The sequence below is a fragment of the Dama dama genome, chromosome 30 (genome assembly GCF_033118175.1).
Source record: "Dama dama isolate Ldn47 chromosome 30, ASM3311817v1, whole genome shotgun sequence".
Lineage (NCBI taxonomy): Eukaryota > Metazoa > Chordata > Mammalia > Artiodactyla > Cervidae > Dama > Dama dama.
The window spans coordinates 73,755,582-73,783,319 of NC_083710.1; the positions used below are offsets into that span (position 1 = coordinate 73,755,582).

The 27,738-nt window shown below is 40.1% G+C and overlaps 1 protein-coding gene across 3 annotated transcripts in view; it reads right to left on the bottom strand.

The window, feature by feature from the left end:
• LOC133049146 (ATP-binding cassette sub-family C member 4-like) overlaps window positions 1-27,738 on the bottom strand; it is a 150,071-nt gene that overhangs the window by 23,387 nt on the left and 98,946 nt on the right. For all 3 annotated transcript variants that reach the window (XM_061133055.1, XM_061133054.1, XM_061133053.1), the window contains 6 exons: window positions 23,322-23,472; window positions 17,546-17,665; window positions 16,129-16,239; window positions 13,607-13,707; window positions 12,339-12,530; window positions 3,298-3,453 (listed from right to left, as the gene is read on the bottom strand). In XM_061133055.1, the coding sequence (XP_060989038.1) occupies window positions 3,298-3,453; window positions 12,339-12,530; window positions 13,607-13,707; window positions 16,129-16,239; window positions 17,546-17,665; window positions 23,322-23,472 (831 nt within the window). The remainder of the gene's footprint in view (window positions 1-3,297; window positions 3,454-12,338; window positions 12,531-13,606; window positions 13,708-16,128; window positions 16,240-17,545; window positions 17,666-23,321; window positions 23,473-27,738) is intronic.

Below are 27,738 nucleotides of genomic sequence, written 5' to 3' on the forward strand. Positions count from 1 at the left end.
ACAAAAAAGAAAAATTCACTATAATCATTATTAAGGTTTCAAATGCTTTTTTACAAAACAGTATCTTTAATCTCCCACTGTCCAAAGTGTGCTCCAAAATATCTTCTAAATGTTTGACCAAAAATGAAAGAAAGTGCCACATTGTCTTAAGAAGAAATTGAAGAAAAAAGAGAAAGATTTGACTTTTAAAAAATGCCTTCCTGATAATATCTGCTCAAACAAAAAATGAGGATATAATTATTTGAGGAATTTTACATCAAGAGAACTGGATAGATTAATTGTCAACCCTAAAGTAATACTGGAAAATATCAACAGAATGATTAATTAAGGTTTATATCCCAAAGTGAGATTAAATTTTTTCACATTGGCACTGAAGAATGAACTGGGATATTTTCTGCATTGGTAAAACAGACTGAGTGGGGACTCTCTCCACAGGTGTGAATGGAAATCCCCACACATTCAAAGAGAATGTCAGCTCCTGGGGCCTGCGGCTCCTCTGTCCATGGAGAGATCTCCTCGGATCCTGCACCAGCTGGTCCCCACGTTCTCTCACCTGTGCGTCAGGATGACCTGCCTCACAGAACATCATTATTAACTGCGAGGTCAAGATAACCTGAAACCCATTGTGATCTTTGTCACAATTAAAATTATTTTAATTTAAATAGACCCCCCACCACCACCACCACCATTCATCTGCTTTGGGAGGAGCCACATAATAAATTACTCTGGAAATATATATCTTTCTGAGTTTCAGGAGAGAATCTTGTACATAATCTCATGTCAGCCATTTAAATTTCTTCTGGAAGGCAGGTCACAAGGGATCGAATCTGGGTCTCCTGCATTGCAGGCAGACTCTTTACCATCTGATGTTGAAAATCATTAGTAATACTTGTGTAACTAAGTATTAGCATCCCTTGTTAGGGACCATAATAATCACTAAAGCAAAAGAAATGGGAGATACAGTGTCTGTCCTCAAGGAGAGGAAGAAAATAGTGGAGGATGTGGAGAGAGCTGAGGAAAATGCCAGAGGTTTTTGTTGGGGACCTGGAAAATAAGAGTTGGGGAATAGGATGGTGGTCAGGAAAAACCTGGTGGGAGGGGAGCCAGAAATGAAAGGATAAACAAGGCGATATTCATTCTTCTAGTTCTTGGTAGAAAACACTAGATATCTGTATTGTTTTCCCCCCAAACTCCTACTGTGTTTTTTGTTCTGCCCGTAGTCCGAGTCCCCGGTCGGGAAAGAAGACTCCTCGCAACAATGCAACTTGCAATAGGGGAATTTATTACTGACTCAAGCCAGGGCCTCCCGCCCTCACCAAGGGTGTGAGGACGAAAAGGCCCCGAGCCCCAGTTCTCTTGGGTATTTATTAGGTCATAAAAAGCAGCAGGTAATTGGCACAAGTGGATTGGTTACACAGCGAGTAGTTGGTGCAAGCAGATTGGTTACACAGTTGCAAGGCAATTTTTGTTGGCCCAATCCTTCGTGGGCTTTCAGCTTTCCCCTGATAGGTTCCCTTTTTCTTGCTAGGCACATGTTGATTGGCTAGCTCCAGGTGGCCTGATAATTATGTTACCCCGGGAAACCCGGCCCACTCCTAATCTAGGCTGCCTGTCATGGCTTAGCCGTGACAGCCTCACATTTTTATTTTTGCTTCACTCTTTAAATTTATGCAAATAATTTTTATATTATAAGCAATTAGCATAAAAAATCACCAAGAACCACAAAAACAGAAATTAAAGAACACAATTGGTCCAGAATGTGTTACTGTTTTTACTTAAGTAGAAATAAAACCTAAAAGGTTAGTGTCTAGATCCTTAAGAATAATAATAATTCTTATTGACTGAACGTTCCCAGAAGCAGGCATGAACATATACATTTTTTCACCCAGTTACACCTTTACAACAAATCTGAGTCAGTAACTCCTAGACCTGGTAGAAGGTTGAGGATACTGAAGCATGGAAGGTGACTGACCTCATCGAGGCCCCACAGTCATATGAGGCAGAGCAGGAATGAAAATGTGAGTTATGTTAACACTAGGTCTACACTCTTAAACCTTCTAGCCCTGGCTGCCTCTTGAATGATTTCCTGGAACTCTTTACATCCTGCCCAGTTTTTCCAGATTATCTCTCTTTATCAACCCACATTGTGACTTGGAGACAAATGCATAAAAAGTAGAATAATTAAGGTTCTGTGTGATGTCAATGGATATTTAGTCTTTACTTAGATGTGCTTCCAAACATTACCAGCAGAGCCAAGAATCATCTAATGTTATTTCCTTATTTATAGAGTTGTTGTTGTTGTTTTTTTAATGTACACAAGCACTCTTTTATTATTGGTGGTGGTGGTTTAGTCGCTAAGTCATGTCCAACTCTTGTGACCCCATGGACTGTAGCCTTCGTTCAGTTGTGTCTGACTCTTTGCGACCCCATTGATTGTAACCCACCAGGCTTCTTTGTCCATGGGATTTTCCAGGCAAGAATACTGGGGTGGGTTGCCATTTCCTTCTCCAGGGGATCTTCCCAACCCAGGAATTGAACCCAGGTCTCCCACATTGCAGGCAGATGCTTTAACCCCGTGAGCCACCAAGGAAGCCCTTTAAGTATTAAGAAACATTAAAAATAACACAACACAGATTTCTAGATCCTTTTATCCAAGGATATGAAAGAACTTTACAGACACATCCATTTATTTCTGCTAACTAGTCTCATTGGGTTATTCCTGAGATGGGTATAATTAAAACTTAAAAACTGAGGTGCACAGTGATGGGATTCATAGCTTGTGCTTTTTCTTACTATTCTGTACTGCCTCCCTGGTTAAAATCATTTAAGGGTTAAATTCTAAAAGTTTCCCCAAAAAGTCTATATACCTTGTAATTCTCAAAGCCTCACAGTTTCACAGAAACACTCCAGGGAGATAATCATCTTTATTTCCCACAGCAAAATTTCATCTTTAAGATACTTAAAATTCATGTTTCCATATAGGAACCTCTTCAATGCTAAACCAACCATTTATCATTTTGGTCTCCATATTACATGGTTATCAGCAGATAAAACTGTAACACCTAAGAAGTCTGAGTCCAGAAATATATCTTGGTAAGTTATTAAATCACATGCACACAAACAAAAGAACAAACAAACCCTGGTATCTATTGAAAACATCTGCTGCTAAAAATATGCTCTCTTGGAGGGGAAAGGATCAAATCTTTCTTGTACTTTGAAAAAAATTAATCAAATTAAAAGCAAGTTAATGAAGGTGCCTTATAAAAAGAACATGTGACAATGCTCTGACATGCATACCTGAGGTACAACTGACATTTTCTTCCTTAAATGGTGAAGTCCAATACTGGTTATTGAGATATTATCAATCCAAATGCCACCTCTGGGTTCTGATAATCTAAAAAGCGCAGCGACGAGGGAACTTTTTCCAGCTCCGGTTCTTCCCACAATGCCCGTCTGTAAAGAGATCCAGGAGGTTTAAGAATTAACAATATAAAACAAAACTGGGAGAAACCTTGGTTGTTGAAGATGAACTTTAAAAGTTCTACATAAAGAGTAGTCTATTAATATTTAAACCATGGCACTGTAGATGTTGTGGGCCATATTATTCATTGTTGAGAGGTTGGGAGCCTGTCCTATATATCATAGGAGTTTTAGCAATAACCATGGATTCTACCCACTAGATACCAGAAGCACCCACAACACTGTGAGAACCAAAAGTATCAGATATTGACAAAGTGCCTTAGTTGAAACCCCCAGAAAGTCCCCAGAAAGAGTTAAAAAAACAGAATCTATTAATATCTACTAGCAATGAAAAGACAGCAGTCTCCTAAGAGATCCATAAGAAGTCTGAGAATAATGTGGTAATTTTACAGAGATGTCAATAAGTCAAGTCAGAAGAGTTATACATGAACAAGCAATCATTTTTTCAGGGATTTATTATTTAAGGGGAATTATTCTTTTTAGAGAAATTAAATCACTTCCTGATGTTAAATATCTTAATTATGCTCTATCTAGATAGGAAACATCTTAAAATTGTAAACCGCAGGTCTCAGTGTTCCAAAAGACAGTAGCCAATAGGCAAAATACACGTGATGAGTCAACAACAACACAAACAACATTTGCTATTTATATGGGACCTTTCATCTGAGCTATTCAAAAGATATTTTACTAACCAGTTAATAGTTATAATTGTACCTTGGGAAAGATACATGTGAAGTGTCAGTCTAGTTATTAAAACCAAAGCAGAGAAAATTTAAGCATTTAACAGTAAGATCAAAGAATCAGTATAATGTAAGTAAAATGCTGGTCAGGAATGAAACTGTACTGTAAAAACTAACTTTTAGCTAACTTTTAGCTGTGTGGATTTAAACACGTATGTAGAAAATAGCATTTTTCCCCTAACCAATGAGCTTATCCAACTGGAAATTCTCTGATGGGAGCTACCCCAATGATGATTTCATCTCTATTTAGGACTATGGAGTTGATGAGGGGTATGAGACATAATTTCAATCATTTATAAATTAATTCAGTCAATAAATTTTTTAAAAGTCACAGCTTTAAGCAGAGAAGAGCTAAACCTTTCTGAGCACTGATTATATGCTATGAACTTTACATACTTTCTCATTTGAATATTTCCAAGTTTCCAAAGCTTAATCTGTAAAATCAATAATTGTAGTTCAAAAAAGAGTTTATAGAGATTACATGTAAGAAAAGTAGCTTTAGTTGATTTATCTTTGAAGCCACCTTCTACTTTATAATAAGTTCTAATTTATATAATACAGATGGGCCATTTTCTGCATGTAGGCAGGCTTTAGTACATGTATACACAGCTCATGTGTTTGGGTACAAGGCTGACCTGGGCAATATTGCAGGTTCAATTCTAGATGACTGCAATTAACTAAGTATCACAATAAAGCAACTCACATGACATTTTTGGTTTCCCCATGCATATAAAAATCATGCTTATGCAACATTATAATCTGTTATATGTGCAATTGCATTATGTCTTAAAAGAACAGTGTACATATCTTAATTAAAAAATACTTTATTTCTAAAAAATGCTAACCATTATCTGAGCTTTCAAAAAAACTTGTAGTAGTAACATCAAAGATCACTGATCACAAGTCATAAAAAACATAATAATTATGAAAAAGTTTGACATATTGAGAATTACCAAAATGCAACAAAGAGATATAAAATGAGCAAATGCTATAGGAAAAATGGTGCTGATGGATGTGCTTGACTCAGAGTTGCCACAAATGTTCAATTTGCCAAAAAAAAAAAAAAAAATGCACTATCTGTGAAGCACAGTAAAACCAGGTATGCCTGTATTTCTGGGTGTTCTCATGTGTAGATCAAAACACATCAGAACACAGACAAGGACTATGTCTATGAGAATGTCTGTGAGCTCCAAACTCCAGTGAGGAGAATGAGAAAGAAGTAACTCAAATAATACCCAGCTTTAGCTATTTCTACCATTCAGTCAGCTAAACTATAGTCTGAAAGTCTTTCCCAGGTCACCAAAGACTTTTACCAATTGCTCATGGAGAGTATTACCAATATCAGTAGTTTTACATTCCTAATACCAAAGACACTTGAAGATAGTCTTATTTTAGCTGCTTTGCAGCTGCCCCTTTGGTTTTTCCAAATAGGCCAAATCTGGTCTGACAAATGCACCAACTTGTCAAGACATTTGTAGCTGTGTCTTTTTTCGTACATCAAACTCAATACCCAATGCCCCACACAAAAAGCCCCTTCCTCTGACTCCCCCACTTTACTCTCATTACTTCTTTCCCAGGCTCAAGTGCCCACCTTACTTTCCTGAGTCCAGCATAGTGCCAAGTCCTGAAGACTCTACTTCTGCAATGTTTCATGGCTCACTTTCTCATTTTAAGGCCCAAAGTCATCACCTTAGTGACAGACTATATCAGGTTTTAAAAAAACAAAGCAAACCTTTTTCTTAATCATAATCAGTGCAAATGAATCTGAAAAGCAAATACATGCTTTTCATCTGTCATCACCACAGACTCTATTAAAATCATCCCTAAGATGTTGATGTATCTTTTTTTCTGGCTTTATATGTGTGTGTGTTAAAGATACAAGCTCGTTTAAACAAAATGGTATTAATATGAACACACTACTACAATCTGTTTTCAATAGGTATTTCATAAAAAATACTTATTTTAATGGCCATGTAATATTATAGTACTTATGATCATTTATTTATCAAACCCCTCTTGGTGGACATTTAGGCAGTCTCTAATATTTTGCTATTATATATAACTGTGTGTTAAATATCCTTGAAGTGAAATCTTTACAAGCAATCTTCCTTATTCCCTTAAGATAAATTCTTAGATGTGAAATTGCTGAGAAACAAGTACAGACATTTTTAAAGGATATTCTTCATTACTGCCAAATTACCCTCCAGAAGTACCATACCAATTTCTGCTCCCACTCATTTCCCAGCACATCACAAACCTGGGTCTTATAGCTTCGTTTCAATCAGCATCAGTTTGTTTCAAAAAAGGGAAATCACTTTCCCAGGACATCTTGTTGGAGGCACAGCAGCTCCTGTCTCCCTGCCTCCCACATCTGCCGACTTGGGTCCATGTGCACTCACTTCTCAGATTAAATACCCGAAGGCCAGCTCTGTGCCTGTCACTCTACCCCGGGACATCTCTTCTACAAAACCATCCCCACTAAGCTCTCCATCCTTCATCTTCACAAGTCAGCTTCCTTGGGGTCATTCAGTAGTTTTGAGGGCTGAACATGAAAATATCTTATACACCTGGGAGTTCATTTCCCCGAATGCACTGAAGGTGCCTAGTTCTTCATTCACTGAATCAGAGCAGCATGCCTTTGTTTAAGCTGATTTCATCTCCCAGAAGGACTTCCACATGCATTTCCACCTGCTGAAACCCTAAACACACATCACGAAGTCTGTCTCACATGGCTAATTCTTTGAAAATGCTCTACTTGTCTCCTCATGTAGACTTCTTCCAAACCTATATCTTTTTCTAAACTTCTATAAAAATCATGACCACCTTAAAAAAAAAATCATGACCACCTTCTATCTTACAAAGCTAATAGAGTCATTTTCTTGTCTATCAAAATCAAACTGTGTGCATTGTCAACAGGATCTGTATTGGATTTTCTTTCATATTATTTGTATCATCTGTGGTGTCCTTTGTAAAAGAGGTTTTCACAGGGGGCTGAAATTTTTAACTGAGGGTAGAGAAACGTATGAAAGATCTATTATTATATTCTCTAGGTATATGAAAACCTGAATAGAGAGACAGATACAGTAGATCCTACGGCTATAAATATAATTGCAAATGGCCAACCCTTCATTTTCACAGAACATACAAAATTTTACACAGTGTAAGTGGTTAAGGTCATTTTACACCCTATGAAAATGACAACTATCTTTGTCTAAGCGTTCACTGTGTGCTGGTCTCCGTGCTGGCTGTTACACAGGTTTTTATCTTCTTTAAGGTATACAACTACCCTAGAGGTAACGTCCTATCACCTCCATTTTGCAAAAGAAAAGATTGAGGCTTATAAGGTGAATTAATCTGCCTGAAATAACAGAGCCCATTAGTTACAGCGTAGGACTCAAATCCACGTCTGTCAGACCCTTTTCCATCTGCTATGGTCTCCTTATCAACTGGATGGCCTGAAGCCTTATCATGTCCTTCTGTCTAACTAAATGAGAGAAAGTGAGTAGAGGTGTAGTTGCAGGCCTAATATAGGGATCCTAAGGCCAGAGAGTTAAAGTATAATGTCAATATGGGTGCCTATAATGTGGTGGGTGGGATAAGATCTGATATCACTGAATAAAGATGGTACCTGAGGTCAAGTGGGCCAGCTGTCAGCAGGAACAAACAGCACCCATAGTTGGGCTTGGAGAGAAACCTGCAGTTAAGTGGGGTACACAGTGCCTGGGGAACAGGCCAAACAAACCTTGGGCCCTGCTTGGGGCAGCAAGACTCATTTCTGATACCATCAGGTGGTGAAAGAGGCACACATATGCTGCTGTGTGAGGCTGTCTCTGACTTCAGGTCCCGACAGGGCTGAGCCGTGGGAAATCCCTCCAGTCCCTGTAGGGGTTGGTGTGGGGAAGGACAGTCAGCAGGATGGAAACTGCCCGTGATGAAGACAGACTCAAGGAAAAGATGCAAATAAATGCAGTCGAATCACATGGTATTAAATTACAATGTAAAAGTGTAATCTCCAGAACAGAAAAGGAAATCTGTAGGTAAGTGCCACAGAGCTTTCTAGAGCTTCATGCTCAGTCACAACAGGGGTTTAGATGATTCATTAGCTCCACTTCAAATTGTCAAAGGACATTTCTTGGAAATCACAGGTGATCACTCATCAAAAACTGCCCATGGAAAAGAAAGGACTTTACTGGGAGGTCTTGTTCAAATGCAATGCTGAGTCAAGAGGTCTGGGTGAGCCTGAGACTCTGCATTTCTAAGAAGCTCCAGGAGATGCAGGTGCTGGCTTGTACCACAGTCCAAGTCACAAGGAATTAGGAAACCACCTATGTAAGGTGGCAGTCTAGGAGTGAGGAGAAGAGCTGCTGAGAAAATAATATGTAAACAAAGATAAAAGGTAGGAAAATAATATTTGGCACATTAGAGCAAAGTCTAATAAGTGTCTGTAAAAATAAATTATCTAGGAAATAGCTCTCAGCAAAGAAACAAACAAAAAACAACCAAACTCAATCTACCTCCAGAGCTGGAAAATGCTTTAAAATGGCCCAGGACTCTCCAAAATGATCAAATCAACCACAAAATCTTCTAAATGAAAAATACACCCCATGTTCAGAATCTAACCAGGAAACCTAGGGTACTATTTACCTATGAAATTGAAAGAAAGTGTTTGTCTCTCAGCCGTGTCCAACTCTTTGTGACCTCATGGGCTGTAGCCCATCAGACTCCTCTGTCTATGGAATTCTCCAGGCAAGAATACTGGACTGGATTACCATTCCCTTCTCCAGGGTATCTGCCCAACCCAGGGATTGAACCTGGCTCTCCTGCAATGCAGGAAGATTCTTACACCTGAGCCACCAGGGAAGCCTCATTTACCTTATATTGGTTCTTTATTTTTACTCACTATTTCATGATGATTTAGAAACCTGCATAGTACCTACTACACTTTCATATTGACTCTAACTTCCAGGAATCAGAACAACAGAGGACATAATGGAAAGAGAATAAAGCCCCACTTCTGCTGGGCTGGCTCACTCCCACATCCCTCTTTCCCCCAACCCCCGACAGCTACCTCTCCCAATCAAATTCTACACCAAAGCAGTGTCCTGGAGTGATGGGGGCTGGGACAAGTAAGCAGGAGTGTAAACGGGGTTTGGAGAAGGCAATGGCAACCCACTCCGGTACTCTTGCCTGGAAAATCCCATGGACGGAGTAGCCTGGTAGGCTGCAGTCCATAGGGTCGCTAAGAGTCAGACATGACTGAGCGACCTTTCACTTTTCACTTTCATGCATTGGAGAAGGAAATGGCAACCCACTCCAGTGTTCTTGCCTGGAGAATCCCAGGGATGGGGGAGCCTGGCAGGCTGCCGTCTATGGGGACATGACTGAAGCAATTTAGCAGCAGCAGCAGCAAACTGGGGGTTAACAACTGTGAAGTGAAATGGCTTCATGAACACACTACCCAGGTGTAATCTCCCAACACAGAAATGAAATTAATGGTAAAAAAAAAAAAAAAAAAAAGAAACTAATGGTGACGCTGAGTGGACCAAGACACAGATCAAAAGTCACGTTATCATAGTTATTAAAACTGGGCAAATTTAATTTTCTCTCAAACATTTTAGAATCTTAGGTAATCCTATGATTTGGGAAATTTAAGATGGAAGAATACAAGTCTGCTATGTTCCTAAGTTGTACTACAGAGTTTCATATAATGATAATTCATATTTTTGGCTTCTGAGGAAATTTAGGATTAGTACAAATTAACAGAATTTTGTACAATGGGAAATCTGACAGACACATTGTCTACTGACAAACACTGACAAGCCTACAGTGCTATCAGGGACAGGATTTTATCAAGAGCTGAGATTAATGTCTTTCCATTAACCTCACTTAGAGTGCAGGCCTCACTTCTTTTCTGACCTACAAGGGAACTGGAAATAATTGGGAGCTGGCTTTTGCCTTGTGACTAACTGAAGCTGCTCGCTGGGGATCATTTGGACATTGAGTTGATTATTTATTCTTTCATGTCTCAAGAGTATCAGTCATTAAATAATGGTTATAGTCCACTAGATAGGTCTGTGGTGGAGAGTTATAGAGTGGTTATTTAAATATTTAACATTCTAGGTAATCAGTTGTTTACAAGTTGTCTTGTGTGTGTGTTTTGGTTACTGGTTGCTCACACCTGTGTTAAGTCCCCCAGCACCCTCTGTGTGCCCTGCAGAATGCCACTTTCTGAGGAACAAAGATGACAACAAGATGCTCCCTGATCCTAAGAAGCCTCAGAGTTCTTTGAGATACAGACCCAAAATTATAAAGCATGCCATAGATGCTACCTTTATTTAAATGTGGTAAATTTTACATAACATAAAATTTACCAGCTTAACCATTTTAAGTGGATGATTTAGTGTTAAGCACATTCACATTGTTTTGTAGCCAACTTCCAGAATATTTTTTGCCTTTAAAAACTGAAATTTTATACCCATTAAACTACAACTCCCCATTGCTCCTCCCCCATCCCTGGAGACCACCATCCTACTTTCTGTCTTCATGAATTTGACTGCTGTAGGAACCTCATATAAGTAGAATCATACAGTATTCACATATGGCTTGTTTCATATATCATGATGTCCTCAGGGTTCATCCATGGGTCAGAGTCTTCTTCCTCTTTTAAGGATGAATAATATTTCATTTTAAGGATATCATACATTTTGTTTATCCACTCACTTTCAACATGAACATTTCAGTTGCTTCCAATTTTGGCATCTATGAACAGCTATGAACACAAATGTACCATACATGCTATCTTAAAAGATTACATAAGATTCTGTGGAAGCATAGAGGGGCTTAAAGAGGCAGATGCATTAAAGTTGACTGAGAAACTGAGGAGATATCCACTATCCAGATGACAGAAGGGAAGGGTCTCTGAGGTATAGGGTAAGCATGCACCCTGGAAGTGGGAGGATTCAGTGCTTTGAGGGGATCTATACGTGACCTGAGTACAGGGGGTATGTGTACGTTAGGACTCAAGGCAGGAGAGGTAGGTGGAACTTCCTATCACCTTGTCTGTTCTAGTTCATTGTCTTTTTAAAAACTCTGCCCTGGTCCCAGGCAAGGGCCTCAACTGAGTGTAGAGGAACATCACCAAAAGACATGGACATTGGCAGGATCTCTCTGCTGTCTCCAACATGGATCTTCCCCTGCTCCATTCAATTTGCTTTCAGCAACTTTGAGTGTATCTCTGGGCCCTACCTCCAGCTGGGGACTCTGGTTCCTCACCTCTGAGTCATGATTCTAGACTCTTCTCTGATGGCCCCGAGCTAGCCATACCATCCCTATTTGGAGTGGACCTAGGATTGCACTGGGGTTCCAGAAGCAGTTTGCCTAGGCCAGTAAGGACCAGACCTGTGCTAAAGAAAGAAGCAGCTTGTGGGTGGGAGGTCAGGGGGATGACAGCTCAGTGTGGGTGAGTGGAGGACAAGTCTACAGAAAAGACCAAAGGACAGAGGAGGAGGCTGTAACTGAAGGGTATAACAGAGGATGAGAAGATTTCAGAAATACAAAGAATAAAGATGGGTAGGAAGGAGATATTTGAGGGTGAGGAACAGGGATCTAGGACTGACTTCCAAGAGTCGGCAAGAGTAATCAGGTATCATATACACAGTGGTCCCCAGTCTTTTTGGCACCAGAGACCTGTTTTGTGGAAGATGATTTTTCTACAGACTGGAGGTAGGAGGGTGGGAGGGGATGGTTTTGGGATGATTCAAGCACATTACATTTATTGTGCAGTTTATTTCTATTATTATTATCTCAAATCCACTTCAGATCATCAGGTATTAGATCCCAGAGGTTGCAGACCCCTGACATATAGTATCCCAGGTCAGGTTAAGTTCAGCTCAGGAGCCCAGAATCTACTAACCACCTTGAACAGCTCACGACATGGGGAAGGAAATGCTGAGATCCCCAGTCCATGGTTAGTTTCCAGGAAAGACTCCCAACAATGTCACTTATCTAATCCATATCCACAGAGAAACAGAGTCTCCCTGATACACCGACAAGGAAGCCAACAGCAGATGTTGCTAAATCTTTAGCTGGATTTTAAAGAGGCAAATGGTGTAAACAAACCTTTTCTTTTGGTTCAGTGCATTCTGTCAGATCCTTCAATACCAGAGGCCCATCTAAGGTATGCCTGAAGTTCACGTCCTCAAAGGCAAGCTCTCCTTCATGGGGCCAGTCCAGTGGCGGACGATACTCGTATTCCCAGGGTGCTTCTTTCTCAAGCTCCATATATTCAACCACCCTTTCTGCTGACACCATCTGAAAGACATATGATATCACGTGGGTTAGGAATGGAAAGTCTGGTTTATGCATGTTCAGAGACTGTAAATGAGATGTTTTGCTTTTTTATCTTGATATCTGCTTTTACATGGTTAAGAATATCCCAGGTCTTATCATTCTCCAAGGACAGAAGTGGGAATCTAAGGAGGACTTTGATAATACGCTATTTTCTTGTAACACTTGCTTATGGCTACTTCCTTCAACATGGTATTAAAACTAAAAGAATTAGAAAGATGAATGGTAAGATTTTATTGATTCACTTTTCATACCTGAATAAAAAAACAAGAGAATTTTGTCAAAGAAAAGAATATTTATGGACATCGGTACATAAACCGTGGCTTCAGAAGGGCTGTGTGTTACGGATGAGCAGACCTGAAAGATCATCAAACCTCATTTTAATAATTAGTCAAACTTTCTACTCTATCAGGAGCTAGAAGTGGAATGATTTTATTTTTACTGTTTTCCTCCCTTTAGATGAAGGTGCAAATATTCAAGACAGGACATAATTTACACACTAAGGCCTCCTTAACAACCATAACTTGATACTTCTGATAGCACATTCTGAGAGGGAGTTTATCCTACCCAAAAGAAGCGACACCATCAAATTCAGGCGTTCAGTACATACAAAAATAAATGCTAACATGGAGGTGGGTGCAGAAATACCAATTAATTAAACAACCAACTTTAAAATTTTAAATTCTACTTTTACCAAAAATGAGGAATTACCCATTAAGGAACAAAAATAAACTAGTCCTTAAGAAATTAACTTATACCCTTCCCAGGATTTCAGGGCCTCTCTGGTACAGAGACATTTATTATTTTTGAAGACATCTTGTGATAAATATAAAACCTGTTGACATGGTACACATAAGACTGAGAAAAAAATATGTCTATATTTTATTTTATATTCATTTTTAACAGATGGAGGAAGAATCTAAAAAACTATTACCCACAATGTAAAAATAACAAGTCTAATATTTTACATAAGAACTGCTTTTATGCCATTTAATAACAAGGAGACTAGAAAAGGCTAAGAACATCAAGATAAACATCACCATTTTCTCAACTTCAGCACTTTGTCTGACGCACCACTGGAATATCCACGTGAATGTGAGGGCAAGAGAAAGCACTAGGCCAAACTGCCCTGGATTCAAAGCTAAATGAGGAAGAGAAAGGGAAATAAAGTCAGTCCCAATCTTTTTTAAAAAACTTATTTTATTGAAGTATAGTTAAGTTACAATGTTGCATTCATTTTTGCTGTATAGCAAAATGATTCAGTTATATGTACATTCATTTTCATATATTTTTCCATTATGGTTTATCAGAAGATATTGAATATAGTTCCCTGTGCTATATAGTAGGGCCTTGTTGCTTATCCATTCTACATATATAGTAGATTGCATCTACTAATCCCAAGTTCCAAAGTCCATCTCTCCCCCATCTCACCTCACTCTTGGCAACCAGAAGTCTGTTTTCTGTGTCTGTGAGTCTGTTCTGTTTCATAGATAAGTTCAATTATGTCATATTTTAGATTCCACATGTAAATAGTATCATATGTCTTTCTCTATCTGACTTACTTCACATAGTATGATAATCTCTAGGTCCATCCAATGCTGCTGAAAATGCATTATTTCATTCTTGTTAATAGCTGAGCAGTATTCCATTGTATATAAATACCACATCTTACTCTATCCGTTCATCTACTCATGAATATTTAGATAGTTTCCATGGCATGGCTATTGTGAATAGTGCTGCTGTAAACATAGGGATGGATATATCTTTTTGAATTATAGTTTTCTTCTGATATATGCCCAGGAGTGGAACTGCTGGGTCATATGACAACTCTATTTTTAGTGTTTTGAGAAACCTCCATACTGTTTTCCATAGTGACTGTACCAGTTTACATTCCCACCAACAGAGTGGGAGGGTTCCCTTCCCTCCACATTCTCTTCAGTTTTTACTATTTGTAATCTTTTCAATGATGGGCATTCTGACTGGTATGGAGTGGTACCTCTTTGTAATTTTGCTTTGCATCTTTCTAATAGTTAGCAATGATAAGCATCTTTTCACATGCCTCTTGGTTATCTGTATGTCTTCTTTGGAGAAATGTCTATTTAAGTCTTCTGTCCATTTTTTAATTAGCTTGATAGTTACTGAGTTATATGAGCTGTTTGCACATTTTCGAAATTAAGCACTGTAGGTCATGTCATTTGCAAATATTTTCTCCTAGTCTGCAGGTTGTCTTTTTGTTTTGTTTATGGTTTCCTTTGTTGTACAAAAGCTTGTAAGTTTGATTAGATCCTATTTGCTTTTCTTGCTTTTATTTCTATCACCTTGGGAGACAGATCTAAGAAAACACTGGTACAATTTATGTCAGAGACTGTTTGTTTTGCATATGTTCTCTTCCAGGAGTATTATGCTGTCATGTGTTATGTTTAAGTCTTTAAGCCATTTTGAGTTTATTTTTGTGAAGGGTGTGAAGGTGTGTTCAAACTTCATTGATTTACATATAGCTGTCCAACTTTCACAATACAACTTGTTGAAGAGACAACTCAGTCCCATTCTTAACTCCAAACCCGGCTCTTTCTGTCCTTTTACCAGAAAGATTCCTTTATAATATTTGAATCCCTTGCATATAACGGTAGTATATTACTTGCACTTTTAATATGTGTTGATTGAGACCATGATACAATGGGAAAAAAGCAAACAAACAAAAAACCTCATTATAAATTCATGTGGTTGTTCAGTCTCTAAGTCGTGTCCATTTCTTTGCGACCCCATGGACTGCAGCATACCAGGCTTCCCTGTCCCTCACTATTTGTGAATTCATAAAGACTATTGGTTCATTAATCCCAAGAGGATTGAGGCACACTTGACAGCATCATACAGGTGAGAAATAATGGCATCATTCAAACTTTGGTCATATGGTTTTGAGAACTATTATCCAACACTTTCAAAGGAAAGCACAGCTATAGGAATAAATCACAAAAAACAAGGTTTCCAAGAGACTCTGCTTTCAAATCTAAATACTACTTTCATTTTTCCATTATTAAAAACTGTGATTCAGTTTTGTTACTATGGAGCAATTACAGATGGTGAATTCATGCCACTCACACCAACATCTGCTCATCTGGTACCCACATAGTCGTGAGGATAGTGTTCTATCCTACAGAGTATCTTCCCACTCCAGTGTACCAGGCACCTACAACCAAGAGATCTGAGTAGACCTAGAGCTAAAACCTAAAGCCCTAAACTGGAGAAAAAACTTAATTGCATACTTGGTTCTCTCTTCCCCAACTACAGAACACTACCCAGAATGTTCAGAAGTCTGCCTGCTACAGATGCATAAACCTCAACTCATTCAAAGAAAGATAAAGGGATAAAAGGTCTCATCAAGACCCAAATAACTCCCCTCCTTGATCACACTGTGGAATGAAATGCTGCAAACATTTTAATACTACTCATTAGAAACAAAGGGTATATGATGTCAGACAAAGTAGCAAGAGTTCAATTTAACAACTTAATGCAGGTATAAATTATAACCATACCACAAACAGTTATTCACATCTGTACTTACTTTTTGCCAGCATCAGGGACCCAAAACAAATGACAATGAAAAAGACGGCACAGATGACATCCAGACGTACGGCGAACCATTGAAATGTGGTCAAAAGCAAGAACCAAGACTCTGGATTTGTGAACCACAATAAACAAGTAGAAATATCATGTTAGCTGCTTTGAGCGAGGGAGTACACTTCTCTTAGTTAAGCTACACAAGGTTTTTACACAAGGTAGGACAGCAAAGTTACACAACCAAGGAGCCCGAAGATCCAGAAAGCTACGTTCTGATACCAGACAATGTATAGGACACATAGGAATCACTCCAGGGGCTTTGTGGAAAGCATGCACTGAAAATTTCAACCCACAGGTTATAAACAGAAATATTATAGTCATAAAGAAGATGGAAAAATGGTCTCATTGGTGTGTTTCCTGTAGTACTAGGGCTCGATATGAAGATCATCCTCTCATATGGTCTACATTTCCCAGTTCTCTGACAGCAGACAGCACAGTTCACCCTGTTTCCAGCATCTTCAGCACTTACTACAGGGCCCTGCACAGTGTTTAATCTTACGTGTGCTTAGTCACTCAGTCGTGACCGACTCTTTGCGACCTCATGGACTGTAGCCTGCCAGGCTCCTCTGTCCATGGGATTCTCCAGGCAAGGATACTGGAGTGGGTTGCCATTTCCTTCTCCAGGGAGCCAGTATCTAAAATGACCATCAGGTAAAAGGATCTGCACATGGCTTTCAAAATGATACCTTATCTTGAAAAATGCAATAAAGAGTTTAAAAATGAGGCAGGATTTTACAGACCTAGAGCATATTCTGAAATCACCACCTAGGGAAAATATTTCACTGACACCCACAAAAATAATTTCTTTGTATCAAGTGAGCAACAAATCAGGAAATGATTTGCCTTAATCACGCCTGCCACTCTGCATGCTCTGAAAAGAAAGTTGGCAAACTAGAGTCTGGGGGCCAGGAATAATCCACCATGTGGTTCTGAAAATAAAGTTTTGTTGGAACACAGCTAGGGCCATTTGCTGATATAGTCCCTTTGTCTGTCTTCGTGCTACAACATGAAAGGTGAGTAGCTGCAACAGAGACAGCACAGCACACAAAGTCTACCATGTTTACTATCTGGCTCTCTGCAAAAAAATGTTCATTGACTCCTGTCCTAAAGGGACAAAACCATAGGACGTGGTGACAATTGGACAATACAAGGCCATAAGGGGGAGAAAAGTAGGGGTGTGACAGGGGAATAGAGGAGCACAGAGAGGATGCTGAGAGGAAGGGGTGGGGGAGGCAGGTGTGCAGAGGGGGATGAGGGGAGGCACAGAGAGAGATGCTGGCCAGCCAGGCCACCCGAGAGGGAGTCAGCCTCAGAAGGCAGCACATCCCATCCTTAGAAATCATCTCCAGAAACGTACAGACCTGAGTGCAAATCCTGGTGTGCATCAAACACTTCCTGAAACCTCTGTTCAGCTTTGTACACCCGGATGCTCCAGAGTCCTTGGAGAGAAGATGCTAAGTGGGAAAACACCGGGCTCCGAGCTGGGGAAGACACATAACAGAGAAAGTCAGGGAGGCTGGATGCAAGAAAACCCACTGCCTCCCAGGCTCTGTGATCACACATCCTGCCAAACGGCACACCTGGGGCTTCCTGGCGGGCTGCCTGGGGGAGGAAAAATGACATCATTTCTTAAGAGGTTTCTCTACGAGAACCCTCAAACTCTTGCTTAAAGCAAGCTTCACTTTAACAACCTGGAAATCAAAGATATGTTTTGAAACCATATTGGACCACATTCAAACTGGAGCTAGATTTAGATAATGAAATTCTTTGCTAACTCATTCAGTAGGTTCTCCTCAAATAAGGCCTCCCTCCTTATTCTTCCCTGACATCCCTCTGGGTGGAAATTACTGTTCACAAATGTTTGAGTCAGTGGAATTTTAAAATTTAATTCTCTGTGAGAGTACACACTACCCTGAATTCTGATGAGCTACCTGTGTTTTGTCTCCACCTTAGATGATTAGTCTAAGGGCTGGGATAGAGTCAGTACATCCCCCACCCTGGACCCGAGCCAGACACAGGACAGGGGGAGACGAGAAAGGAGAGCGGACAGTCTGCCGTCTGCCCCATCCTGGGGCTGTCCCTGCATCTGCACCAGGAGCCTCTGTGTGGGTCATGGAGTACCTGGTTCTGCACCACCCTTGTGCCCACAGGACCTGGCAGACAAGGGGTCTTTGAACAGTCTTGACTTCTGCTCTGGGAACCTGATGGATGTTTTTATATCTGCCTGCTGGATACCTATCCTGGTGTTTGGAGGTCACTGTGGCTGTGACACTCATATCACCCTTTTAGAATCGGACAGTGGCCTTAGAGGCTATTGTCTTGAATGATTTCATGTAGGTTTGGGGTCTGGTGTCATATCACTGGTCATCCATTTCCCTCCATCTTCTCTAAGAGCACAACTGACCATGAGTACCAGGGTCAGGCTCCTGCACATCAGGGAACAGGTGGGCTGCAGGCTGCTGGGCAGTAAGGACCCCTTATGTTCTCATTCCCACCATGGACAAGGCTGTAACCTGCTGTTGTCAGGGGCAGATAGTGAGCCTGTGACTTCTGTCCGGGATGAGTGATAGATAACTTGTGTTTTATCAGCAGGAAATACTGACGTCACTTTGTTACCTGTGCATCTCCTAGAGAAGACCTGTTAGTAAAACCTGGATATTTAGGGGAAGTGAACATCATAATAGGAGGCTTCAGAGACTTTATAAAATGATGGGGAAAAAGAATCAAGGGCATATCTCCAAATTATTTTCAAGTCCTCACTCCTTAGTCCAGCACCTGAATGCCTGTGTGGGTGACGGTTCAGCCACTACTGATAGGCACACAGGCACTGCAGGTGTGTGTCGGAGGTGGGCTGGGGTACAGACCGGCAAAGACACAGAACCTCTTCTTCCGCTTAGTGTCACTGGTTCTACCAGCAAGGAAGGAACAGGCTTCCTCCTGTGAGACACTGGGGCTCAGAGGGGTTGGGAAGCCCTGGGCTGGGGAAGGACAGCCTGGGCTGGGGGCCAGCTGACCATCCACTCAGCCCTGGGGCTACTTCCTGACTGGGACACGTGACCAGGAACCCTAACTGTTAGAAGCCCTCAGCTGTAATATTCTTTAAAAGAAAAAACCTTCTTTGAACCAGGACTTGATCTAACATTTCCCCTTGAATCTAACTCAGGCAAAGAGCCTAAAGTGATTTGCTGGTGCTTTTGACTGTCCAAGGGCATGTCTGTGGTCTTACTTCAGCATCCACACTGTTCTCTCTCTACATTCTATTGAGTGACCCTCAACTTTTATTTATTTTAGCTTCCTTTAACTTTATACTTTAAAGACAGCAACATGAACACAGACTAAGCTCCTGGTCCAGATAAGAAGGGCTGGGAGCTCTGTTCAGGCCTTTTCTGAACCCTCAGCAGGTGTTCCAACCAGACCCTAGAAAATCAGTCCATCTGGACACATGGTACTCACAGGGATGATGCAGGTGAATTCCGGGGCTCAGTGTATTGATGCAGAGAACCCAGTTTCAGAGAGTGTTGAACACTCACCAGAACCACACTTTCATTCCCAGAGCAAATGTTGTGACATCAACACTATCCATCACAGACAAAGCTTCTGAGGAGGAAGTAGACGTGCCTCTCTCCCAGGGAGAGTCCTGAAATGAACTCGTCAGTGTGGCCTCCCTCACCTGCTTCCCTCATCAGGAGATCAAAGTGCAGTTGATTCTCTCCAGCAGGGATGGAGGGTAGGGTTGACTTTAGAAACCAGGTGTCACCTCAGCCTTGAACACCAGGGAAGCCAAATACCCCATCACCCTCACCTCATACCCAAAAGTTACAGTGGGCCATAGGGAATGCTGACCTGTGAAAAATCATCCTGCTTGTTTAAAATCCCACTAGGGCTAAGCAGGAAGCCAGGATGAGTGAAACAGAGGATCTGCAAAGAAAATTAACTAGTACAGGGAAAAGAGAATGTGAAGGCTCTGGTCTTTTCTTGCCCAATGTTACATCTTCTTTTCCCAGAACTGAGCTCACTATCCTGAAGAAGACTAGGTCACAGCCATGGTGTCAGTCCACAGTCACAGACGCGTGTCATCTTACTATTTACATGACTGACAGCTGTGTTTTCCACAACGTTGGGGATACTTGGGACGCACCCCACAAGGACTGCTGATCTTCCCTGGCAGGGGGAACTGCATGCAAAGACCCAGGGCTGACTTTCTTGTTGCAGGTCATCATTCACGCTTCCTGAGACCTGCTAGTTGTTACTGTGTTCTTAATTCCCTCACATTCAAGCCTCTATGCCTTTGGAAATGGCCAACAAGTACTTTATAAGCACTCACTCAAGAAATCCTCATAAGGACCCTGAGACTGAGGGACTAAGAACACTCACTGTTCAGTGGTGAGCTGAGTGTCAGACACAACTCTGTCTTATTCCCAAAACCGTGTTTTTAGTCACAGCTGCACTGTCTCAGAAGGAGAAGGGTTAAGGACACCCAGTGTGACTATATGCATTTTTCTCCAGACTCTGCCATTTATGTTCAGAAAACGTCAAAATCTTACTCAACTAATATCCAATAGTCTTAGCCATGACTGCACATCTTACTAAATACCTTCACGTGAACAAAGTCCCTGGGAATCTGGCATGAGAACCCCTTAAAACAGCAGACTTGAGGAGTCATGGTCTGGATATATGTGACACACATGCTAACCCTTCCCTAGTGATGAGCATGGCAGACATTGCTAGTTGATAACCAAACCTTTTCAGACAGAATATGGATATGGCTTCATCATTCAGGCACTGCCAAATGGAAAGAGTTGGCTAGAGAAAGGCAGTTAAGCATCATTTAGTTTTATGTACTTCTCCATGACTGATCATTGTTGTGCTTATTTTTGTAAAAATGTGCAAAAAAAATAAAAATTATAACCAGCTGTAGATGTGTCATTAAGATGATAAAAATTAAGCTAAGTTTCCAGAGGCAGCTAGGCACTTGGATCTGAAAATAAACCTCAAGATGCCAGTAGTCCTTCAGAGTACAAGGATGAAGCAAGCTTATGCAATTGAAGAAAGCAACTGGGTGTCTTTCTTTTTGCTGGTTCCTCAGCAGTGACTTTTTTTTACTATCAGTTACTATTTAAAGAAAACAGTGGCTGCATTTATGGCAAAGACCCATCACCTAGAGAGAAAATTTAAATAGCTCTAATCAACTGGCCACCATATTTGGTTATCTGGGGTGTGGAAGGAAAGAGTACTTGGGTTGGGTTGAATATATTGTCTAATATTGTGGCAGCTTGTTAGAGTGCAACAAACGCCAATATCCACAGGGATAGGGCCAAAATTCTCAGACTTTTCAGATCAAACACTGAGAAAATCCTGTACTGCTCATTGAAAAAGCCTCAGGAGGTACCCTTTTCTCTATTTCCATATGAAAGGAAGTGGCACATTCTCCAAGCATAAATCTCAGTCACATGTTCCTTCTGGGACAATCCCTCTTTGAATGTACCAGACACCTGCTTTGCAACAAGACTGCTGAATGACTCAGTTTCATGGGTGGCCTCAGATCATAAAACATCTGACGCCTTGTCCGCACAGAAGACTGGATGGAGCTCATCACTTCCTCTTCTGCCTCCCCAGGTCCTATCATCCTACCAAGTCACATGAGCAGGACATCACACACACCTGGACTCTACTGCTCCCCATCCATCTAAACACCTCATAAGACTAGACCTCATGGGAGGTCAGCTGGTTCTCTTGAACAGTTAAACTTTTTATAGCTTTTATAAAAATGACACTATCCTTTATGCAAATACTTAGGATAAATGTCTCTCAATAGTTTATTATTAAAAATATGCAAATGCTACAACCCAAAACTCCTTTATCTTGATGAATTTAGATTTTTTCCCCATTTAGTAAATACAAAAAGTCATGGGATCAATATGCTTGTCTTTTTGGCTTGTTTTCCACAAAGTCAAGTTGGTGTGAATTTGCAATAACTATCTATCTTTGGAATTTCTGATAAAAACATCTTTCCTTGCTTTTTGGCTACTGTCCTTTTATACCTTTTTGAAAAGACATGTAACAATTCTTTCCTTATGATTTTTTGTTTTAATATTGATGAAATATGTTTATGCATTAATAGTGAGATAATCTCTGAATTATTTCATCCTCTATGATTACCTGCATAATGGAATAATTAATCATAAAATGTGTTCCCCATTATTCTAAAACTAGGGACTTGAATGGAAAAATAGACTAAATGCATACTAAATGGATCTCTTTCCTGTGTCCTCCTAAGGGGATTATTTTCAGCATCTGTTTAAATGAATAACTTTGGAAAAGGGAGACCACCAACAGTGTGGCATCACTCAAATACTGGCGATGATAAAGAGCAAATCTGAAAAATAACAGGGCTTATCTTTGCAAAGCATTTAACAACTGAAATTTATTTGCCATCTTTGGAGTATATGAGAGAATGTATTTTTCAGATATATCACCTCTAACATGGAAGTATATTTCCTGATGCCTCTTTTCCTTTTCATGAGCTTTTTCTTTCCTTGTCATTTCTAGTAACTTCAAGGAGAGAAAAATCTCCTAGTTTCCTTCTACATTAGTTCCAGTATGATGAAACATTTTATTTTTTTTGAAAAGTGTTTATGGAGTTGCTGCTCTGTGTTAGGAAGCATGTCATGAACAAAATAAAAACAGTTCCTATCCTCGTGGTACTCACATTCGTAATCACTGTGCTAAAATGAAAAGCTGCAGCTGACCTGCCACCAGATCCATTTGCCTTAAGGGCCACACTGACTCTTGGGAGCCATAGTATTTAATTAGCCAATGTTCAGTTCAGTTCAGTTGCTCAGTCGTGTCCAACTCTTTACGACCCCATGAACTGCAGCATGCCAGGCCTGGCTGTCCATCACCAACTCCCGGAGTTTACTCAAACTCATGTCCATCGAGTCGGTGATGCCATCCAGTCATCTCATCCTCTGTCGCCCCCTTCTCCTCCTGCCCCCAATCCCTCCCAGCATCAGGGTCTTTTCCAATGAGTCAACTTAGTGAAAAATTCTGGAAGACAGTCTGCAGAATTTCATGGGTCTGGTTAATTATGGCATAAACAGAATTCAGCCATCCCAACCTGAGAACCCTGGCACTCACTTGTACATTCCAGGCGTTTGATATCTCCATACGTCCATAAGAAATATATCCGAAGGAGGAAGAAAATGATGCTAAGGGGAATCACGGGTATTGCAATCCAAGGAATCACACCCACCATCACACCTGCCACACCAGTCATAAATAGAAACATCTGAAATAGAGAAGATAGGTACAGAGGCCTCCTTAACAAAGATTCTATTCAAAGATAAACTTGACTGTTTTGCTGGGATTCAATTCCTTTACTCAAAAGATTTGTTGGAAAGGCAGGAAATGCTTTACCATCCAAAGAAATACAATTATCAGTGGTCATTATGATATTTATTGCATGTGTCAAACATTCTGATAAGAACTTTCTGGGTATTAGCTCTTATGATACACTCAGTAAACTGATGAGGCAGATGAGAATATTTGAGTAGGACTTGAATCCAAAACTATCCAAAGTCAGTAGATGTTAGTAGAGGGATGAGTGAGTAGGCATCACAGGTGAGGAATCCAGAAGCCTCAGCTATACATGTGGAGAGAAAGATGTGGTTAATTACACATTCAGTGTCCAGAAAAGTAGGACAAAATTAAATGTTGAACTTTGGAAACAGAAATTCTTCTTTCTTTCTCGGTTTTCTAACCATAGTTAACATTTACTAAATGCTGACTGTGTAAAGCTGTACATTCAATATTTCACATGTATTAACTTCTCACAACCAGCCCTATCTAGTAATAGTACTATTTTGTTTTACAGATGGAAACACTGAAGCACAGGGAGAGGAAAACAACTTAATGGAGACAACAAAGCATAACTCACAGAGGTGGGGAGTCCAAGTTTATGACACATTTAAGCCTGCTCTCAACATATAATATCCAGCCCTCAGTGAGGGTGGCTATAGTATGACCAACAAGTAGAAAGAAAACTCGTAGAGAAAGTCTAAGAAGTTTTTTTTTTTTTTTTTTTGGCTTAAAACCTCTGGCTCCTTTTCGCTCAAAATTTGCTTTTGAGCAAATTTAAGCTTGCTTTAAGCTTTTGACACATTTAAGCTTGCTCTCAATGTAGGGCCAACTTCCTATCATTATGCTAAGTATTTAAAATGCTTATTTCAAAGGCTAATGATTATAACAACAGACAACATTTACCAGGTGCTTACTATATGCAAGGCACTGTGCTAAGAGGTCTATGAATATTCACTCAATTATCACCTCATCCCCTGAGGTAATTTTTTCTTGGGAAATGATCTTGGCCTAAAAAGACCTCAGGTATCTTTCTGGCTTACTTCACTCTGTATAATGGGCTCTAGTTTCATCCATCTCATTAGAACTGATTCAAATGAATTCTTTTTAATGGCTGAGTAATATTCCATTGTGTATATGTACCACAGCTTTCTTATCCATTAGACTGCTGATGGGCGTCTAGGTTGCTTCCATGTCCTGGCTATTATAAACAGTGCTGCGATGAACATTGCGGTGCACGTGTCTCTTTCAGGCCTGGTTTCCTTGGTGTGTATGCCCAGAAGTGGTATTGCTGGGTCATATGGCAGTTCTATTTCCAAATTTTTAAGGAATCTCCACATTGTTCTCAATAGCGGCTGTACTAGTTTGCATTCCCACCAACAGTGTAAGAGGGTTCCCTTTTCTCCACACCCTCTCCAGCATTTATTGCTTGTAGACTTTTGGATAGCAGCCATCCTGACTGGCGTGTAATGGTACCTCATTGTGGTTTTGATTTGCATTTCTCTGATAATGAGTGATGTTGAGCATCTTTTCATGTGTTTGTTAGCCATCTGTATGTCTTCTTTGGAGAAATGTCTGTTTAGTTCTTTGGCCCATTTTTTGATTGGGTCATTTATTTTTCTGGAATTGAGCTTCAGAAGTTGCTTGTGTATTTTTGAGATTAATCCTTTGTCTGTTGCTTCGTTTGCTATTATTTTATCCCAATCTGAGGGCTGTCTTTTCACCTTGCTTATAGTTTCCTTTGTTGTGCAAAAGCTTTTAAGTTTAATTAGGTCCCATTTGTTTATTTTTGCTTTTATTTCCAATATTCTGGGAGGTGGGTCATAGAGGATCCTGCTGTGATTCATGTTGGAGAGTGTTTTGCCTATGTTCTCCTCTAGGAGTTTTGTAGTTTCTGGTCTTACATTTAGATCTTTAATCCATTTTGAGTTTATTTTTGTGTATGGTGTTAGAAAGTGTTCTAGTTTCATTCTTTTACAAGTGGTTGACCAGTTTTCCCAGCACCACTTGTTAAAGAGGTTGTCTTTTTTCCATTGTATATCCTTGCCTCCTTTGTTGAAGATAAGGTGTCCATAGGTTTGTAGATTTATCTCTGGGCTTTCTAAAGAACATTACAGCATACTAACACATATATGTGGAATTTAGAAAGATGGTAATGATAACCCTATATGCAAAACAGAAAAAGAGACACAGATGTACAGAACAGACTTTGGGACTCTGTGGGAGAAGGCGAGGGTGGGATGTTTCGAGATAACAGCATCAAAACATGTATATTATCTATGGTGAAACAGATCACCAGCCCAGGTTGGATGCATGAGACAAGTGCTCGGGCCTGGTGCACTGGGAAGACCCAGAGGAATCAGGTAGAGAGGGAGGTGGAAGGGGGGATCGGAATACATGTAACTCCATGGCTGATTCATGTCAATGTATGACAAAACCCACTACAATATTGTAAAGTAATTAGCCTCCAACTAATAAAAATAAATGAAAAAAAAAGAAAAAAAAACTGTGGTGCTGGAGGACTCTTGAGAGTCCCTTGGACAGCAAGGAGATCAAACAGTAAAGCCTAAAGGAAATCAACCCCGAATATTCATTGGAAGAACTGATGCTGAAGCTCTAATACTTTGGCCACCTGATGTGAAGAGCCAACTCATTAGAAAAGATCCTGATGCTGGGAAAGATTGAGAGCAGGAGGAGAAGTGGGTGACAGGATGAGATGATTGGATGGCATCACTGATCCAATGGGCATGAGTTTCAGCAAACTACAGGAGAGAGTGAAGGACAGGGAAGCCTGGCTTTCTGCCATTAATGGGGTCTCAAAGAGTTGGACACAACTGAGCAACTGAACAACCACATGGAGGCAAAGAAAAAAAATATATACCAACGGCTAAATTTTATTTTTTAAACTACACACAATGGATTTTGATGAAGTTGCTGAGTAATGCAATAGAGATGAAGAACGAAGCAAAAGCATTTTTTTTCCTTAAACTTTTATCAAACTATGTCACTGATTTTCCTTTAACCCATTGTAGCATCTGACAACTCTGAGAATTAAACTTATCAGTTCTGCAAAAAAACAAAAACAAAAACAAACAAACAAAAAGACCTCAGGTAGAATAGAACTGGGCTTTCCCAGTGGCTCAGTACATGCCTGCAATGCAGGAGACACAGGAGACATGGGTTCAATCCCTGTGTTGGGTAGATCTCTGGAGAAGGGCATGTCAACCCACTCCAGTATTCTTGCCTAGAGAATCCCAGAGGAGCCTGGTGGGCTATAGTCCACAGGGTCACAAAGAGTCAGACATGACTGAAGTGACTTAGCTCACAGGTACACAGAATAGAAAATCAAGGCATTGTATGATGCTAATTTAAGTTTCCATCTTTATCAGGAAAAGTATGATATTATGGTATAAAGCTTTAGGCGACAGAAATGTAATCAAAATTAGTGTCTGTCTGCTATAGGGAAGTGAGGTGGGATGGTGGGGATGTGCAGATTCACACAGCCTGGGCCAAGGCCTCTAAAGTTTATGAGCTCAGATGGATACAAATCCATGATGATCTGTACAAGGCATGGAGTGTTGGAGAAACAGGCAGGATACATGAACACTTTTTAGAGGATTCTAAGAGACTGATGCCTGAATTTCACAGGCTGGTTTAACAAGCAAAATGAGTGACATGAATAATTTGCAGGTAATAATCACAGTTGATAAAAATTTTGAGCAAAAAGGAACCAGAGTTTTTGAGCAAAAAAAAAAAAAAAGGCTTTCTCTAAGAGTTTTTTTTCTACCTATCAGTCATACTATAGCCACCCTCACTGTGGATTGGATATTATATTATAAAAACACATATATACATACAATGTATGGGTTTACATTTGTATGTATCTATGTATATAAATTTCTGAATCCTTTGTTGTCAGGTGTCTCAAACTCTTTATATAAGTTGGTAGAAGACAAACATAGTATACAGGAAAAAGCCAACATCTGAAGAAGGAAACAAAAGATTCTGGTATGCAATAAACATCCCTTCCCCGAAGCCAATCTCATTTCTTTTTTCTATATTCCCAGGAATTCCAAGGAGCCTAATCCAAGCTACACACACAATTCCCACCTATGATTGGATTTCAGGCCAATCTGATGACTCACCTCACCATGGCCAGTGTTTCTGTACTTCTGTCACACTATGACAGAGACCATGA